This window comes from Oncorhynchus clarkii, chromosome 3 (genome assembly GCF_045791955.1).
Source record: "Oncorhynchus clarkii lewisi isolate Uvic-CL-2024 chromosome 3, UVic_Ocla_1.0, whole genome shotgun sequence".
Lineage (NCBI taxonomy): Eukaryota > Metazoa > Chordata > Actinopteri > Salmoniformes > Salmonidae > Oncorhynchus > Oncorhynchus clarkii.
Window position 1 is genome coordinate 61,386,679 of NC_092149.1, and position 18,881 is coordinate 61,405,559.

Sequence of the window (18,881 nt, forward strand, 5' to 3'; positions counted from 1 at the left end):
AAAGAGAGAGGAGTGCTTCTCATTGCTGTTAAAGGCCCTTTGGGGGTCCCAGAGGGACTCACATGGCCCTTTCGATCAACTGCATCTAGGCAGCTAGTGGGTTTCGCTGAAGAGCCCATTGTGTGCATCCCAAATGGCACGGCGTCTGCCTGCCCTGATGCTATGGAGCATCACTTAGCCATTAACTGATGTTTATTTAATCAACTCTGCTACACTGTAGGTGCTCGCCCCACTGTATGTTTCTGACTGTGAGTTCAAAATCTAGACACTGCACAGACATTAGGTTATCAAGCCATTGAGTTTCGATTATTCATTTTCAGTTTTAAAGGAGAGAACCAAAGATCTATATAACATGCACTACATTCCGGTACACTAGCCTACATCTCTAAGCCACTATAGGGAATCGCAAAAGGAGACCAGGCCTACTTCATGTATATCGTAGAGACTAATTCACATGTAGCTTGTAATTCCTTCACAAAAACAATTCTCCAGTGTGAGGTAAAACAATACAAGATAGAAGACCTTTTTGTTTTCATGTAAAATGTATGAAATGTACAGGTTTGCTAAATGGTCCTAAACTATAGTACTCTCTGTTTGTGAACTACATCGAGAGAACAGTTGCACTTCTGTATGTAAAATAGATGAGTAGGGGCGATTGTTTTGGAACTCTCTTGGAAAACCTGCTTGTGAAGGTAGTTGACTATTATCAGTGGAGTGGTAGGCCTACTCAAAAGATGACACCACAAATTATGTTTATTCTACACAGTAAATAATTACAATCTAGTTCATTTTCAGAAATGTCTGACCAAAGTCTTATCAATGTTCCTTCCAGCTCTCTCTCTCTCTCTCTCTCTCTCTATGTCTCTAATAATCTTCCCTCCCCCTCACACCCTCTCTCTCTGTCTATCTCTCTCTCTCTGTCTCTAATAATCTTCCCTCCCCCTCACACCCTCTCTCTCTCTCTGTCTGTCTCTAATTATTTTCCCTCCCCCTCACACCCTCTCTCTCTCTGTCTGTCTCTAATAATCTTCCCTCTCCCTCACACCATCTCTCTCTCTCTCTGTCTGTCTCTAATCATCTTCCCTCCCCCTCACACCCTCTCTCTGTCTGTCTCTAATAATCTTCCCTCCCCCTCACACCCTCTCTCTGTCTGTCTCTAATAATCTTTCCTCCCCCTCACACCCTCTCTCTCTCTCTCTGTCTCTAATAATCTTCCCTCCCCCTCACACCCTCTCTCTGTCTCTAATCATCTTCCCTCCCCCTCACACCCTCTCTCTGTCTGTCTCTAATAATCTTCCCTCCCCCTCACACCCTCTCTCTGTCTGTCTCTAATAATCTTTCCTCCCCCTCACACCCTCTCTCTCTCTCTCTGTCTCTAATAATCTTCTCTCCCCCTCACACCCTCTCTCTGTCTGTCTCTAATAATCTTCCCTCCCCCTCACACCCTCTCTCTGTCTGTCTCTAATAATCTTCCCTCCCTCCCTGTCTCTCTCTGTCTGTCTCTAATAATCTTCCCTCCCCCCCTCTCTCTGTCTGTCTCTAATAATCTTCCCTCCCCCTCAAACCCTCTCTCTCTCTGTCTCTAATAATCTTCCCTCCCCCTCACACCCTCTCTCTCTCTGTCTCTAATAATCTTCCCTCCCCCTCACACCCTCTCTCTCGCTCAATCAGGTTTTAGCACTGATCCCTATTTGATGGGCTTGAGCCACTTACCGAGAACGCAGTGATTAGATTGAGGCTGATCAGATGTCACATCACTGTGGAAATGTCCAGTCTTAGAAAGCCACTTAACCTTCAGCCCGCCCACTTCACTCCTCCCTGGAAATAATAGTGCATCTAGATAGCAGACCTGGGTTCAAATAGTATTTGAAATAATTTCATACAGACAGCTAATTACTGCATCAAAAATGACTTATTGATCCCCTCTCCAAGAAACAAGATGTGGCAGACAGACAACTAATGCATACAGAGCTTTTAGTCCAGCACCACAGGGCCAGGACTCACTGTAGTTTGTTGCTTTCATGCAGTACAAGCGGTAGGAGACACCCTAACTCACAGTGGTTCCTGGTTTGTGAAGAAGAGGAATGTTTGATAGGAACATTTAGACAATGTTATGAATATAATGTAACACTAACAGGCTATTTCTCTTTTTGAGATTAAAATACATTTCTTAAAAGCATTTGGGACAACACAGATAATTCCTTTGGGTTATCTACAGACTATTATTTCATGAAATACAACTAATGATGAAATGTGGCCTATTAAGGTCAATTAAAATACCAGTGAGTAGGATACAGGAACAGATATAGGGGGAAAAGCAAAAAGGTGTCTATCCTCACGTTCACCCCTGATTAGACCCAATCCTGATCTATCTCAGAGCTGTCACACTGCCCTTGATCCTCTGTATTACACAACAGACTTCACCTAGTGGACACACACACGCACACACCTTGCGACGGAGAATGTGTTGTACTACCGCTTCATTGAACCATACAGCCCTCCAGTGGAAAATCAATGTTACTACATCTACAAAGAGGGCTGTGGGCAGCAACACGTGCTCGTTGAAAATAAGAAAATCGTGATTGAATGATGATCTATTAGGTCATTTAAAACTGTATTATACAATTAATACCCAGGACTGTCATTGGAAATCTGGATGTTTCATTGTGCAGATCTCAGTGCTAAAATCATCACCATCACCATGTGAGTAACAACAGACAGTGTTAGCTAACGTTAGCTAGCTAGCTAAATGTTGTCCAGTTCATTATTTTAACCATAAGGACAAACATAAACCAGCCAACTAGCTGCATTTGATTAGCTAGCTATTAGCTAGGATGATAAAAATCGTGGTAAAAAGGAATGAATATGTCTGTCAAAGAAACCCGCCAGCTAGCTAGCCACTTTAAAAAGTGAAAGTGCTTCTGTTTTCCAATTCTTACCATTTCCATACATGTTTTTGCTCATGAAATTCATAGCAAAAAAAAAATCATAGCAAAGATGGTGGATAAATGAAGATAGTTCACACAGGCCATTTACCATTGAAAAAATGGTCAGTTCCGGTCTCCTTAACTGAGTGCGTCTCCCGTAGACACCAATGTAATAGCAGCTGGGTCTTACTTAATATATTGACTAAATTGTCCAGACCCAGGTGGTGAGGTGTCTTGCTTCCTCTTCCGTCTCTGATTCATAGCACACCTCACTTGTTGTTGAACAACAAAGTACAACAACAGTAGCAAACCAGATTAAATGCCTGAGCCTCTAATTACGTTTCGGTGTCGAAGAACCTGATTGGCTGTCAAAAATCAATCGACAAGTGGCGTGCACGTGCAATGTTTTAAATAATCGCTTCACAACATAATCCCATTTCGACCAAGGTAAATTGACACAGCATAATTTGTCAATATTTATCGACAAACTACTTGATATTCTTATTTCCAGTGATGTTAGAGCTAGAATGTCGCTGTTTTTAATGTATTGCAAACACCTGTAAAAAAAGTTTACCTGCGTTAGGGTATATTTAGTAATGTCATGGGACTGTTATAAATAGGCTTCCATATCTAGTTTAATTGGTTCATATTCAAATAAATCTAAATTACTCAGTTAAATGCTAGTTATTAATAGCTAAATGACTAGTCATGTCCACATATTCAAACCGCATCTATTCATTTATGGCCTTTATCGAAGTGCATCAGCTCCATCTGATAGTTGGTTGTATGTTTTTCAGAACATGTGGTATCCCTTCCCAATGCTCATGCCGTTGTCTCTGTCGCCGGAGCCACAGCGTCCATCAGATATTTCTCAAACGCCCTATGCATCAGGGATGATTCAGATGCATATGGTACCTTGTGACCAACGTTTCTTTCAAAATGCAATGAACGGGTTGGCTGGTAAGTCAGAGGGAAGTGCTTTTAAAGATGCAGTATGCAGAAATCGCGCCGCCATTTTCTGGTTGCAAAAATTCTAATAGTTCGCTTAACTTCGTTTGTGAAAAAACAAGTATTGGATAATCATTGTACTATACTAAACCGCAGTGATATATATAAACCAAAAATATTGTATTTTCAGCTGTTTGAAATTGGTGTACAAAACCGAAAGTAAAATATGCAAAAATGAAAGTACAGAAATAGAGCACTTATAACAGATCTCTCATGTAAACTTCCTTCCAATGAGAATGACAGATTTATAACTCGCATTTCTATGTGCATTTGGTCAGGTCACCAAAAAATGGCAAATTGCAGCTTTAAAACCACTGTTTAAAACCCCATCCTCCTAGTGGTGCAGCGGTCTAAAGGTGTCTGTCTGTCTGTTCCATGCTTCCCAGCCAGAACAGTTCGGAAGGGTTTGTGCATATATTATTATTTTATGTTTTTGTTTGTTTGGGACTTTTACAATTTTACAACTAAGATGTTTGATGCAGTATTTCTCAATGTTGGTGGTTGGTCAACAGTAGGTATTCTTCAAAGTCTTCGTCATTCAACGAGAGACTCGTTTTCATGCAAATGTTTTCATTGAGAAATACTGCATCAAACCTCTTAGTTAGATGTAAAATTGTGCGACTGAGTCATCTTAGATTAGTTGACTATTTTGAGGAAGTGTATACTGGCTATGGTGTCTCAAAATGGACAAACAGTACTATTGCTGTTTTTTTTTAAAGTGAAGGTCTTTTAAAAGAGTATGCAAGCACACACGTTCGGCTAGGTGCCAGCTGAACTGAAGTATGTTGACGCCTTATGGCACTGAATCTACAGCTTGGGTTTCGATCCTAGGCTGTCACACAGCTGGCCGTGACCAGGAGCACCATAGGGCGGCGCACATTTGGCTCAGCACCGTCGGGGTTAGGGGAGGGTTTGCCCGGAGGCTTTCCTTGGCTTATCACACTCTAGCGACTCTTTGTGGTGGGCCGGGCGTGTGCAAGCTGACTTCGGTAGTCAGTCGAAAGGTGTTTCCTTCGACACATTGGTGAGGCTGGCTTATGGGTTAAGCGAGCAGTGTTTTTTTTTTAAAGCAGCTCGGCTTGTCCGGTCATGTTTCGACCTTCGCCTCTCCCGAGCCCATTGGGTAGTAGCAGCAATGAGACAAGATCGTAACTACCAAATGGATATCATGAAATTGGGGAGAAAAATGTTAAATTATTTAAAAATTAAGCACAAGAGGAATGCTTCCTCTTGCAACCCAAAACTCATAACCAATGGAATGCACTTTCACTTTTTAACTTGAGCTTTACAAATTCATTACAACATATGTCCAAACCATTTATGTTCTCCCTCATTGCCTTGGGAAATGACATGCATTAATAATGTGCCTTTACCTCAATACAGACCCTCCGTCTTTGTCAATAGAGGACTGCAGGAAATTCCTTCTCAACAGGTATAGAGCATGTCTATTAGTCCCAGCACATTCTTTATGCTGTAATGTGAGAATCATGAACATGAAATAATCTATTGTGCATCCCATTTCTCAACCCTTCTGCTGAAGTGTGCACTTGCACACACTCCCTGTCATGGTTTCAATAATGGTGGAAATTCTGTCCAGCCAACACTTACACCAATCCAATGCATTTAAATTCAAGAATAGGAGTATGCAAGTGCATACTTTGGGTGAGGTTTGGCGTATCGGGAAGCAACCTAGGTCTAACTCTGCATGTTACAGGTCTGTGTTTGACTTGGTGAAAGTCACCCATTTCCTGGAGCTGACAGACCCCAAGCTGCTGGGTTGGTACTTATCGCTGCCTGTGGAGGACAGGAAGCTCATACAAGGTACAGTAGTGACCAGGGAAGGTTATTATAATAGACAAACAAAAACTCCCAATAGTGTCCTTTATAGTTTTGCCGTCAAATTACGAAACAGTTGTATAGAATCCTTATCCAGGGCCGGCAATTGCCTGTAAAATATGAATCCTATTGACAGCCTACTTTCTGTAGTCTCAGTGAAAACAGAGCCACGGATTCATTCTTTCCCTTTCAACTTTCTGTTCCACAGAGGAAGGAGGACTCCATCGGTTTCTGCAGAGGCATCCGGCTCTGAACGTAGCCAGACAACTGGTTTATGTGAAACGTGAGTTATGGCTTTACTTGACTTTAACTGTTTTCTGTTGTAACCCTGGTTGAATTATCCTTGAGCACTGGCGTACCAGTGCTCATAGCATATGAACACACCATAAACCATGTCAAAATGTGTAGATTAACAGGAAATTAGCTTTTAAAACAGTAGGAAATTAGCTTTTAAAACAGCAGGAAATTAGCTTTTAAAACAGCAGGAAATTAGCTTTTAAAACAGCAGGAAATTAGCTTTTAAAACAGCAAACTTTTCTTTCCGCCTCATGACGATGTGTAGAATATCATGAGATTAGTTATAAAAATGTACATTTTTGCTCTGCCCCATGGCAAAATGTGTAGATTTGCAGGAAATGTGCTTTAAAACAACAACTGTTTATTTATGTCCCATGGCAAAATGTGTAGAATTACAATACATTTTTCTGAGAACATGGCCCCTTAAACCTTGCAGGGGGCCTTGTGAAACGGAGGTACACCACTGTCCCAGAGAAAGAATAGCCTATATATCAGAATTACATATACCTGTAAACTGTTTTTACTCTGTATATTTTACTCAATTAATAGTTGTATTATACTTTTATAACACTTTATATTTGATCATGTTAAAATGTTTATTTTGTGTACAGAACAGGTGAGAGGTTGCTGGAAACCTCCTGCTGTTACGCAGACGATGTCGTCAAACCTAAACAAGTATGTGTTCTCTCCTGTCAATTCAGATAACTACATTTGTTGGTCACCAGGTGTGATTCTACAACCAGTAGTTGACTAGAGGAAAAATAACAATTGTCATAAATTTAGCATGGTTTCTGCTGTTCTCAGATCCAGAAGGCCCACATTCTATGGTGTGATTCAGTGTCCCAACTGTGGAACCAGTTGTTCTTCAGGAGCTAAAATATGCCGACGCTGTAGCACACCTATCCATAAGGAGATCCCGGCATGCCAGTCAGGTGTAGTTTAAAATCATTATTCAAAACAGACTGTAATATTTGCATTGTGTGGACAAATTTGCTATCTTGGAAGGAACATGCCCATTCATAGTTGTATACTAGTGCACAGTCAATGGGTAATATTAAATGTCTCTCATTCCACACTAGCAGTTAAGTAATAGTACTTTATGAATCCCACAAAGTTACGTTGATTTCACCACCACAGCATAAGTTGTTTTCCTTTAGCTCTCTTTCTTTATTTTGATACAACCATGTTGTTGTCTTCCTCATAGAAGAGGAGAAAGAGTTAGGTCTTCTTCCCAACAACGTGAAGGAGGAGCTAAATCTGTTCAACTGTTCAGGGCACGGAGGAGTCCAGTCAGTCCAAGCCCACCACCAGGCAGAAGCAGGAGCAGTGCAACAGTTCAGGGGATGTCAGCCTCAGTCCTTTACTACTACTACTACCTTCCCATCCACAACAGTGGGCTGTCTGGTCAACCTTCAGGATAGCTTCCAGTCAGCCTGTGGTGATACCAGTGGCAGCCATATTGGAGCCACAGAGGATTCTCCAGACCAACAGGAGGCGCACTTCTCCAAGGTCGAGCTGCTCTCTCAGCTGTGGGAGGAAGGGCGGTGGCAGGATGGCAACAACTGCAGTAGTGTGGTGGTATATAAGGATCCGTCTGCCCAGACCAGCTTCTCTCTGGATATGGAGCTGGAGATACAAAGCCAGAGAGGAAAAACCCTGAGCCAGTCTGCCATTGAAAGCCAGGAGGGTGAATCCATGGCCAACTCCATGCATGACCAGATGGCAAACTTCCCCATGTTGGACCTGGAGACTCCTCCAGAGTACTACAGCTTCAACAGCACTAGGATGGACCACACAGAGTGGAACGACACCAGCATCAACACCAGCCAGTTAGCGGAGCCGGACCGCGATGACTCACTATCACTCATGGCCGCCATGGGGAGCACTGAGCAGCCTAGCGGCGCAGTGGGGGTGGAGCCACCTGAAGGCAGTATGGTGTCTTCCTGCGCTGGAGACCGCAGCGAGTACTGTGATTGGACTTACGACAACTGCCCCGGCAACCTAGCAAATGAGGAAGAGGCCTCGAGATGCGAGCTAGAGAATAACGGTGTCGACTACCGGAGCCTCATGAAAGAGGATGGGAGTATTCTCATGTATAAAGCAAGTAATGAGGGGACACCTGACTTAAACGTGACACCCCCTCAAGGCCAAACCAAGATGGACCAGTCTGGTTGGTCTAGAGAGAGTCGCAGTGCACCCCAAAGCCTGAAGAAAGAGGAGCTGTCCATCTATGAGGAGTCCTTCTTGTCAATAAGCCCTGGTGGGGCATCGGCGGACGTCGTGACCACCACACAGCATGAGAACGGTATGTCTGCGTTCTCGCTAGTCAATCTGAACCAGACTTTTGATCTCTCGCCTTCACGGGTCACAGAAGCCAGGCTAAGCACAGCCGACCATTCAACAAATACTTGGCCTGCCGTCGCTAAACATGTGTTGGTTGGTATTGACCACAGTCTAACAGGCTGCAACCAGAACACACAAACTCAGGGCACAGCTACAACTGACAAGTCTGTCATCACTGAAGTCCACATGGCAGACCTGGAGTATCTGACTGAGGTACAGTTAATGCTCCTCCTGTAATGTTTGTAATCATTCAGATTTCCTTTTTACTGAAATACATTTCTTCAATATCTAAATGTCTTAAGGAATTCATCAAGCTGAAATTTTCTCAAGAGGAACTGAAAGCACTGAAAGAGCAAATGGCAAGGTATTTTAGACACTTCATTCTGTTATACCTCCATTTCCATTTTTTTTTTTTTTAGAGATCGTGAAAATATCCATGGTTCTATTCTATCTGATGAGGTGCTGATCATGGCTATGTCTGTTGCTGCCTGTATCAGCTCTGCAGGCGGTGTGAGTGTGAGAGATGGAAGAGGCTGTGACAACGCGGACCGTGGTGAATGTGACTGTGGCCAGCGTGCCACGCGGGCAGAGCTGAACCTGCTGGCCCTGCAGTATGGGATGTGCCAACGGCACTGCTGGAGACGCTACTACACCTCACCTGAGGGAGACCGTCTGGTCCAGGGGTAATGGACAGGACAGGAGATATGACAGCTTGGCACCTTACAAAGTTGTGCAGAACTGTCGTACATAATTTATGTCCAGGGTAAGGGACAGGAGACAGCAGGGCACATCACAATTAAACTCATTGATTTATTCAATGAGTTCAAAAGATCATTGGACATGTATCTGTTAGTTATTTCTATCTGATCGTGCATCTCTCGTGCTGATCATTCAGTTAGGCACTATAATGGTCATGTAGCTGTTGCATACACCTGCCCTGTTATGGCAGCTCTAAAAATCCTCTTAATTGAACATTTTGTTTTTAGTCCAGGAAAGGCTTAATCTGGATCCAGGAAACCAACGCTATATTATTCCTATGTTATCATTCCAGTATGTAAACTCAACAAAAAAAGAAATGTCCCTTTTTCAGGACCCTGTCTTTCAAAGATAATTCGTAAAAATACAAATTACTTCACAGATCTTCATTGTAAATGGTTTGAACGCTGTTTTCGATACTTGTTCAATGAACCATAAACAATGAATATGCACCTGTGGAACGGTCGTTAAGACACTAACAGCTTACAGACGGTAGGCAATTAAGGTCACAGTTCTGAAAACTGAGGACACTAAAGAGGTCTTTCTACTAACTCTGAAAAACACAAATTATTATGCCCAGGGTCCCTGCTCATCTGCGTGAACGTGCCTTAGGCATGCTGCAAGGAGGCATGAGGACTGCAGATGTGGCCAGGGCAATCAGACTGTTGGCAATAGGCTGAGAGAGGCTGGAACTGAGGGCTTGTAGGCATGTTGTAAGGCAGGTCCTCACCAGACATCACGGGCACAAACCCACTGTCGCTGGACTAGACAGGACTGGCAAAAAGTCGCTGTTTTGTCTCACCAGGGGTGATGGTAGAATTTGCGTTTATCATCGAAGGAATGGGCGTTACATCAAGGCCTGTACTCTGGAGCGGGATCGAGGTGGAGGGTCCGTCATGTTCTGGGACGGTGTGTCACAGCATCATCGGACTGAGCTTGTCATTGCAGGCAATCTCAACGCTGTGCGTTACAGGGAAGACTTCCTCCCTCGTGGTTCCCTTCCTGCAGGCTCATCCTGACATGACCCTCCAGCAATGCCACCAGCCATGCTGCTCGTTCTGTGCGTGATTTCCTGCAAGACAGGAATGTCAGTGTTCTACCATGGCCAGCGAGGAGCCCGGATCTCAATCCCATTGAGCATGTCTGGGACCTGTTGGATCGGAAGGGTGAGGGCTAGGGCCATTCGCCCCAGAAATGTCCGGGAACTTGCAGGTGCCTTGGTGGAAGAGTGGGGTAACACCTCACAGCAAGAACTGGCAAATCTGGTGCAGTCCATGAGGAGGAGATTCATTGCAGTACTTGCAGCTGGTGGCCACACCAGATACAGACTTTTAATTTTGACCCCACTTTGTTCAGGGACACATTATTCCATTTGTTAGTCACATGTCTGTGGACGTTGTTCAGTTTGTCTCAGTTGTTGAATCTTATGTTCATACAAATATTTACCCATGTTAAGTTTGCTGAAAATTAACACAGTTGACAGTGAGAGGATGTTTCTTTTTTTTGTTGAGTTTATATCCCTATCCCCCTGTAGGACTGAGGGCCCTCCTGAGAGCCTGGTGACGGTGCTGCAGGTCCTGGAGGTAGACTACAGAGAGATGAGGAGACGGGTCCTGTCAGGTATACCCCTGGACCAGCTCAGGCCCCTGTCTGTCGACTCCCAGAGGATCACCTCAGGGACCAGCTATGTCCCCCAACATGTAAATTCCCTCTGGTGCCCTTCCTTCCTCTCAGTACATTTTGTTTGTACTATGCAGTGTGGATCTCACGGTTGTTTTTCCCCTTTTCAGATAATTGACGAGTCTTTGGGAAATGCTCTGTCTGAGTATGTATTTGACTAATTGAATAATGAGGGAGTGAATGAATGAATGAAGTTGGCTGTTTTTAAGATCTTTTCTATTCTCCAGTGCCTCAGGTAGGAGCTCCCAGCAGTTGCAGGTAGAGGATGCCCGTGTCGACGACGCCAGTGTAGGTGGTGATGGAGAGTTAAACAGACCCAATTCCCAGTCTGTTTTATCAGTCCTTGGACAGGATGATGGGATGGTTGGCAGGATCAAGGCAGAAGGGCCCGTTGGTAACCCAAAGGCTGAGGACTGCAGATCTGTGAAAGCGGTCATCCACCTCCCCCAGCAGCCTGTGGTCAACCGGAGGCCCAGGCCAGGTAATGAGACCTGTTTATTCATTCATCAATGGTTTATTTGAATAGGGAGGGATCGATACAAACACATTGGCGCATTGAATTTATAAACATACAATACGTTGCACTACAGTGTTCCACAGTGTTCGCAAAGCTGGTTCCGATCCACCTGGATTTCCGAACTCTCGCTCTCAACAGGTGGAACCAAAGACCACAACTCCAGCGAGGCGTGGTTCGATGCAGAGGAGGACCTTGAGCCTGATGGTGTAGAGCTGAAGGAAGGAGGTCTGGCTGAGGTCCTGGTGGAGGAAGGAAATGGCAAGAATAGGGTTGAGGGGGAAAAGCCGCATGACAGACATACCCCTAAAGATTTTTCGTTCACGGGTATTTGAGTTTCAAATGTTTCAATGTGCGTTGTACATAATTTGACTGAATCTTGCTGAATTTGATATTTCGGTAACACTACCTACCGGTACATAAGGATTTCATAACACATTCATAACCCACACCTAACAAGTTCATAGGCAGTGTTCATAAACATTAATTCATATTTAGGAGTCGTTGGGGAGAAGGATCAGAGCTCCTTCCTGTGCGTCACAGACCTTCCCAGTGATGTCACGGAGGTAAGCCTCAGCATGTGACAATGTCTCTAACTCAATCAATCTTCAATTCCTTGCATCTGTTGCGTCAAACGTTTTGGAGAAGTTCCAAGGTCCCTTCCCTTGGACCTTCTTCTCCAATGCTGTTTGAAAGGAAGCAAGGAGATTGAGGAATCTCTGATAAAAATGGGAATGTTGAAGTGATTTGGCCACCAGGGGCCAACAGACCCTAATAAGTCTCGTGTCTGTCTTCATAGAGAGAAGTTATGCTCTGGTTTGAGAAGTATCAGGCTTCTGAAGTGAGCATTTCCACCTTCAGCAACAACCTCCGGTAAAATAAAACCAGTGACCCTGTAGAATGAAACTACGTTAAGGAATGTATAAGCGTTCCAAGGCAACTTAACTGTTACATCAAGATTTCAATATTATAACATCAGCATACTTTTGTATAAAGATATTGTCCCCTCACATGAGGCAATGGAGTACATGTCAATGTTAACACCTTCTCTCTCTGTTCCATGCAGAGTTGCCATAGTGACTGTGAGTGGTCCAAAGATGGCTGACAGTGCAGTGAGTGAGATGGACGGGTGCAGTATGCATGGACAGAAGGTGCATGTGGCGCACATCTGCAGCCCAAGCCACACTGGTAACCAGAGCCAGGGTCAGGGGCGGCAAACCCAGCAGCAGCATAGTCCCTCAGCCAGCACCAAGGCAGGGCCCTCTGGAGACACTCCATGCCCCCAAGACTCCAAGAGGAGAAACACCCATATCACCACCCCACTGATGGTTAGGTTCTCTACAGTTTGTTTTGTAGATGGGAATTGTATTTGTTTTCAACCTGTTGCAATGCGTGGATTGCTCCCTGATTGATTGGTCAATAATGATTGCTTCTCATGTCTTTGGTCTCTGTTCTCGTCTGTCTCTCCAGCCCCTGCAGCTCAGCCTCCAGAAGAGGACCACCGTGTGTGACTCCCCCACGGCGTCGGGGACCTGTGTGCCCCAGCACTACGCCACCATGGGTAGCTTCGATACACTGATGGCCCATTTGTCATTGCGCCACCCAGAGGCAGGGAGGCAAAGGATTGTAGATGCCCTGCTGGAGCTGAGGGCCAAACACCAGGGGTTCCTCAGTGGCCTGCCTCTCAAGACCATTGTAAACATGACCTCTGACCTGCTGACACGATAAGGACTCCACTTTCTATTCTATTGTTGATATTTGCCTTTGTTGAAACACAGGTTACAGGTTTGCCCAAAGCCAGGCTTTTGATTTACTTGAATGTAGTAAACAACTTATCCACTGTTTTGTTTGTTCCTCACATACGGAATGTTATTACTCTACTCTTTTTCTACAATACTCAGTGAATTGTTTTATCTACTTTTGAACCTGAAAAGTGCAAATATTATTATTTATTTTTTTATTTGCAAATTGTTCAATTACAATTTAATTGTTAAGTTAATTCAAATCACGCAAAGGAGTTTTGCAGAATTGTTTATGTTCTGTTTCAGTTTAAATAAATCTGAGAACCTGAAATGTTCTTGGATATCAGGGTAGGTTGTGTTTAAAAATACATTTGTTTTGTTCTCAACGGGACAATTTGCTTAATAATGTCTGGAAGTGTAGTTCACGTATTCTACCATTTTCCCCTTTGTCCACCCTTTCAGTATTAGAATACTGTTATTGACAAAGCTACAGTGCCTTCAGAAAGTATTCATACCCCTTGACTTATTACACATTTTGTCAGACTGAATTCAAAATGGATTAAATAGATCTACACACAATACCCCATAATGACAAAGTAAGCATGTTTTTAGTTTTGTCATATGTAGAAAATTAAATGCAGAAGCATCTCATTTACATAAATGTTCACACCCCTGAGTCAATACTTTGTAGAAGCACCTTTGGCAGTGATTACAGCAGTGAGTCTTTCTGGGTAAGTCTAAGAGCTTTGCACACCTGAATTGTGTAACATTTGCCCATTTATTATTTTCAAAATTGGTTGTTGGTCTTTGTTACAACCATTTTCAGGTTTTGCCATAGATTTTCAAGCTGTAACTCAGACACTCAGGAACATTAACCCGCTTCTTGGTAAGGAATTCCAGTGTAGATCTGGTCTTGTTTTAGGTTATTGTCCTGCTGAAAGGTGAATTGATCTCCCAGTGTCTGGTGGAAAGCAGACGACCAGGTTTTCCGCTAGGATTTTGCCTGTGCTTAATGCCATAATGTTTTGTGTTTTTTTTTTATATATTTTTTTTATACTCCCCAGTCTTTTACGATTACAAGCATACCCATAACATGACGCATCCACCACTGTATTTTCCGAAGGCACTGTAATTAGCCTGTTGGATGTATAATTTCTGTTTGGATATTGTTGCTTTAATAAAAGAGACTATAGTTTGGGATGTTGTGTGGGTTGTGAATTGAGTTTCTCTCTCAGCCCCAGCTGGCCTTGATGTGCTTGTATAACATGCATAGGCATACATCTCTCTTTATCATGCAAATTCTCACGTTTCAGGTAATGGCCAGCAGATGGTGCAAGCTTCCAGGTTTTGTTGATCGCTGAGTACTAGACTGAATAATCTACTGAGCCGGGCCAGTGAGGTGTAAACCATAGGGTATTACTGCGCATGTTAAAGCGGTGCTGATTACATGAGCTCCCCGATCATTAGTAATCAATCAAATTTATAAAGCCCTTCTTACATCAGCCGATGTCAAAGTGCTGTACAGAAACCCAGCCTAAAACTCTGAACCGCAAGCAATGCAGGTTTAAGCACGGTGGCTAGGAAAAACTCCCTAGAAAGGCCAGAACCTAGGAAGAAACCTAGAGAGGAACCAGGCTATGAGGGGTGGCCAGTCCTCTTCTGGCTGTGCCGGGTGGAGATTATAACAGAACATGGCCAAGATGTTCAAATGTTCATAGATGACCAGCAGGGTCAAATTATTATCAGTGGTTGTAAAGGGTGCAACAGGTCAGCACTTCAGGAGTAAATGTCAGTTGGCTTTTCATAGCCGATCATTCAGAGTATCTCTACTGCTCCTGCTGTCTCTAGAGCGTTGAAACAGCAGGTCTGGGACAGTTAGCACGTTCGGTGAATAGGTCAGGGATTTCATAGCTGCAGGAAGAACTGTTGAAACGGGAGCAGCAGCACAACCAGGTGGACTGGGGACAGCAAGGAGACCTCAGGGCAGATGGTCCTAGGGCTCAGGTCCTCCGAGAAAGAAAGAGAATTAGAGAGAGCATACTTAAATTCACACAGGACACCGGGTAAGACAGGAGAAATACTCCAGAAAAACACTGACCCTAGCCCCCCGACACAAACTATTGCAGCATAAATACTGGAGGCTGAGACAGAAGGGGTTGGGAAACACTGGCCCTATCTGACTATACTCCCGGACAGGGCCAAACAGGCAGGATATAACTCCACCCACTTTGCCAAAGCACAGCCCCCACAAGACTAGAGGGATATCTTCAACCACCAATTTACCATCCTGAGACAAGGCCGAGTATAGCTCACGAAGATCTCCCCCATGGCACAACCCAAGTGTGGGCGCCAACCCGGACAGGAAGATCACGTCAGTGACTCAACCCACTCAAGTGACGCACCCCTCCTAGGGATGGCATGGAAGAGCAAATGTAAGCCAGTGACTCAGACCCTGTAAATGTTGTGGAAGAAACTATACTGTTTAACTTTCTGCTCATATTTCCATCAATATATTATCTGTATACTTACTGGGATAATACATTTTTAGACTGGGCCAATAACCAGTTTGAATATTCGCAATTAGCCTATTCTCCTCAAATGGCAGTCAAGTAAACTCTAAATTGTGACCTATTATGCTATGGCAACCACACGGCGAAGGGCTGTTATTATGTATGATGCATCGCTGAGTGCCTGGATACAGCCCTTAGCCTTAGTATATTCGTCGTATACCACAAACCCCTGAGGTTCCTTATTGCTATTATAAACTGGTTACCAATGTAATTAAAGTAGTAAAAACAAATGTTTTGTCATACCCATGGAATACGATCTTATATACCACGGCTGTCAGCCAATCAGCATTCAGGGCTCGAACAACCCAGTTTATAATGACTGTTGTTGCCCTGCCTGGCAAACATGGATGTGTGTGTGTCTGTTATCCGTGTCAATGCAACGTGTTGAAGTCATCTGAGGTGGTTAACAAACGAAAGGGTTAACCATAGAAAATGATAGAGGCCTCTAGTGGCCAAAAGGCTGTTTTAGCATGGGCAGTGCCATTGAGGGCTTCCACCGTGCTTCCGCCATTTTAAAGTAGTAAGCTGGGTGGTGTTCCTATTGGTTGTAGCCTCAACAGCGACGCCGATGCTGTCACATGGGCTATAATGGCATCGTAATAGAGACGACTCCTCTGTCTATCTCTATGGGGTTAACGAATGGGCGGAGACTAGCGGCTGGATTTGCAACTATAGAGACTGATTAAAACACACATTTGCTAGGGAAAAACTATTCTAATAAACTGAAATTCTATTCTACATTTAGACCGAACTTCTACTTTCAACTAATTTTGACTGGCAATTATTGCACAAAAATAAGGGCTTATAACCATTTGAAAAGTAATTGAAAACAATAACCTATGGTGTCAGTTATGAGTGAACTCCGGACATCATGGTAAACTGGCTCTGCATAACTACTTTCAAAAATCACAGCTTTTGACTCCTTAAACCCAACATTGCAAAATATTGTTTTCCTCCTGTTGTGCGGAATTCTTCAGAAGGACAATGAATTGTAATGTTTGTTTGGAGGTCGCGTTTACATTATGAGGCCGATTAGCTTTGCTGGAGTTCAAATGGACAAAGAGAATGGTTCACTAGTCTTCACCGACCGAGCAGACAGAACCTGGATCTAAAGTGAGGTTCGACTGCCGACTTCAGTGCTAAAAACATAGACTTTTGAATATCGGACCCACTACGAGGAAATTATGTGGAGCCCATGGCAGTTGGTGTACCGTACAGCCTTCGGCTGCATGGTTCTGGAAATATTTATTCACAATGTTGCACAAGGTAAGAAAGTTTTTTTCTTCTTGAAACTGAGGAGCAAAACATTATTCTCGAAACGTGTTCTAAATGGCCTATACTGGCTGTAATCCACGGGAAAGTGTTCTAGAAGACTAGTTTTCGTATGCATTCGCTTGTTATAGTGTATTAAAAGTGGGACAATCGTTATAGTAGCCGTGAAATCCATGCAACAATGTTGCCATACATACTCGATTGTTTCCCTGTGAAAACTAAATAGCCTGTTGTGGTTGTCACTCTTTCAAATGTTTGACACGTTGCATTGAAGTGTAAATTCATGTTTGAATAATAAAGGCTATTTCTAAACCAACATCTTCGATCATATACCTTTAAATCGATTTAAGCACTATGTTTCACGCTGACGTGGAAGAAATGATCTAAATTGTAATTGCCATATTCCACCTGCGCTTGAATAAGAAAAATACTAAATATGTGTCTATTACATGTCTGTTCTCGTGAGTTTGATTTTCTGGAAATCTAATGTAATGAACGATCAACACTGTTCCAGAGATTCTGTTTGGTTACTTTTACTACTTTCTCATTAGGACTCAATGTTTGTATGAGTGGCAGCGCTACATCCTGTGAAGAATGCCTCCTCATCTCTCCGAGCTGCGCCTGGTGCGCGCAAGAGGTAGGGCATGTGCCTCACTCCTCCAGTGTTAGGTTTACTTACAATGCACCACTGTGGTGGTGAGATTAGTAATACTCTCACAAAATTTCTAAATGTGACATACTGAACCCAATAGTTGTCTTAGTGTGAGGTGAGGACTCTCACACTGTTGTGTAGTGTTTCGGGTTCACATGCAAAACGAAAAGCCATCATCACTCCTGAGCATGTTTGAGTGCACCTGTGCAGTTCTGGAAAATTGTTCTCTGTACATAGTGGATTGTCTACACCTGCTTTCAGACCTACAATTGTCTCACAGAACTAAAAGAAAAATGTACAAGATTACCCCTATCCTTTAATTTTGTTTACCAATACTCAACTGAAGCGGAGAGGCAGGGCTGAGAGGCAGACAAGTGTGTACTCTAGCTTTTACATTGCATGACAGGTGTCATTAGTTTGCTCTTTCCTCAGGAGTTTGGCAGGGCGAGGACCCTGACGTCGCGGTGTGACCTGAGTCAGAACCTGCAGAAGAGAGGCTGTGAGGCCCATAACATAGAGAGTCCTAGTAGCACAACTATGGTAGTGAAGAGCGAACCCCTCAGCTCCAAAGGCTCCGGGCCGACCCAGTATGATGTCATCCAGATCATGCCCCAGAAGATCTCCCTGAATCTTAGACCAGGTAAGCCCAGTCCTAGCCTAGTGATAGTCTTTTTGTGCCATGTAGGCCTATGTCATGTATGAGACCAGGCAAGCACAGAGAATAAACCCTCTCAGAGCACAATGTGACAGGGTTTGAGCACAAAGGTAACAGGGTTTGAACCAAAGGTTGGAGAGTCATGAGCTGTATATGGAACACTGTTTACATATCTTTACTGAACAAAAATATAGAAACGCAACATGTTACAGTTCCTATTAGGAAAATAAGTCAATTGAAATCAATTTATTAGGTCCTAATGGATTTCACATGACTGGGCACGGGCGCAGACATGGGTGGGCCTGGGAGGGCATAAGCCCACCCACTTAGCAGCCAGACTGGGATGCTGGCCCAGCCGATCAGAACAAGTTTTCCTCCACAAAAGGGCTTTATATTATAGATAGAAATACTCCTCAGTTTCATCAGCTGTCCGGATGGCTGGTGTCAGACGATCCCGCAGGTGAAGAAGCCGGATGTGGAGGTCCGGGCTGGCGTGGTTACACATGGTCTGCGGTTGTGAGACCGGTTGGACAGTCTGCCAAATTCTCTAAAACGGCATTGGTAGAGAAATGAGCATTTTAAATTATCTGACAACACTTCTGGTGGACATTCCTGCAGTCAGCATTCCG

General features: G+C 43.8%; 2 protein-coding genes across 2 annotated transcripts in view; both read left to right on the plus strand.

Annotated features, from left to right (window-relative positions):
• Positions 1-3,727: 3,727 nt before the first annotated feature.
• LOC139406073 (RNA binding motif protein 44) lies at positions 3,728-13,539 on the plus strand. The gene is made up of 17 exons (XM_071148540.1): positions 3,728-3,887; positions 5,319-5,367; positions 5,650-5,756; positions 5,980-6,054; positions 6,680-6,743; positions 6,873-7,000; positions 7,273-8,624; positions 8,714-8,775; positions 8,909-9,094; positions 10,702-10,867; positions 10,958-10,992; positions 11,075-11,328; positions 11,503-11,688; positions 11,860-11,927; positions 12,161-12,234; positions 12,428-12,689; positions 12,832-13,539. Exons 1-17 carry the CDS (start codon positions 3,728-3,730, stop codon positions 13,087-13,089), a joined length of 3,486 nt encoding a protein of 1,161 aa, XP_071004641.1. The 3' UTR covers positions 13,090-13,539.
• A 2,750-nt stretch (positions 13,540-16,289) lies between these two features.
• Positions 16,290-18,881, plus strand: part of LOC139400740 (integrin, beta 5) — an 89,079-nt gene continuing 86,487 nt past the window's right edge. The window contains exons 1-3 of the mRNA XM_071145402.1: positions 16,290-16,939; positions 17,497-17,582; positions 18,030-18,237. Coding sequence (XP_071001503.1) covers positions 16,858-16,939; positions 17,497-17,582; positions 18,030-18,237 — 376 coding nt within the window. The 5' untranslated portion in view covers positions 16,290-16,857. The remainder of the gene's footprint in view (positions 16,940-17,496; positions 17,583-18,029; positions 18,238-18,881) is intronic.

What these genes read in the sequence shown, in the direction of transcription:
- LOC139406073 (XM_071148540.1), top strand. Translation starts at nt 3,728, where the DNA reads ATGTGGTATCCCTTCCCAATGCTCATGCCGTTGTCTCTGTCGCCGGAG. An exon ending in ACCTGGAGTATCTGACTGAG is followed by an intron (nt 8,625 to 8,713) that starts GTACAGTTAATG and finishes AAATGTCTTAAG; the next exon opens with GAATTCATCAAGCTGAAATT. An exon ending in ATATCACCACCCCACTGATG is followed by an intron (nt 12,690 to 12,831) that starts GTTAGGTTCTCT and finishes CTGTCTCTCCAG; the next exon opens with CCCCTGCAGCTCAGCCTCCA.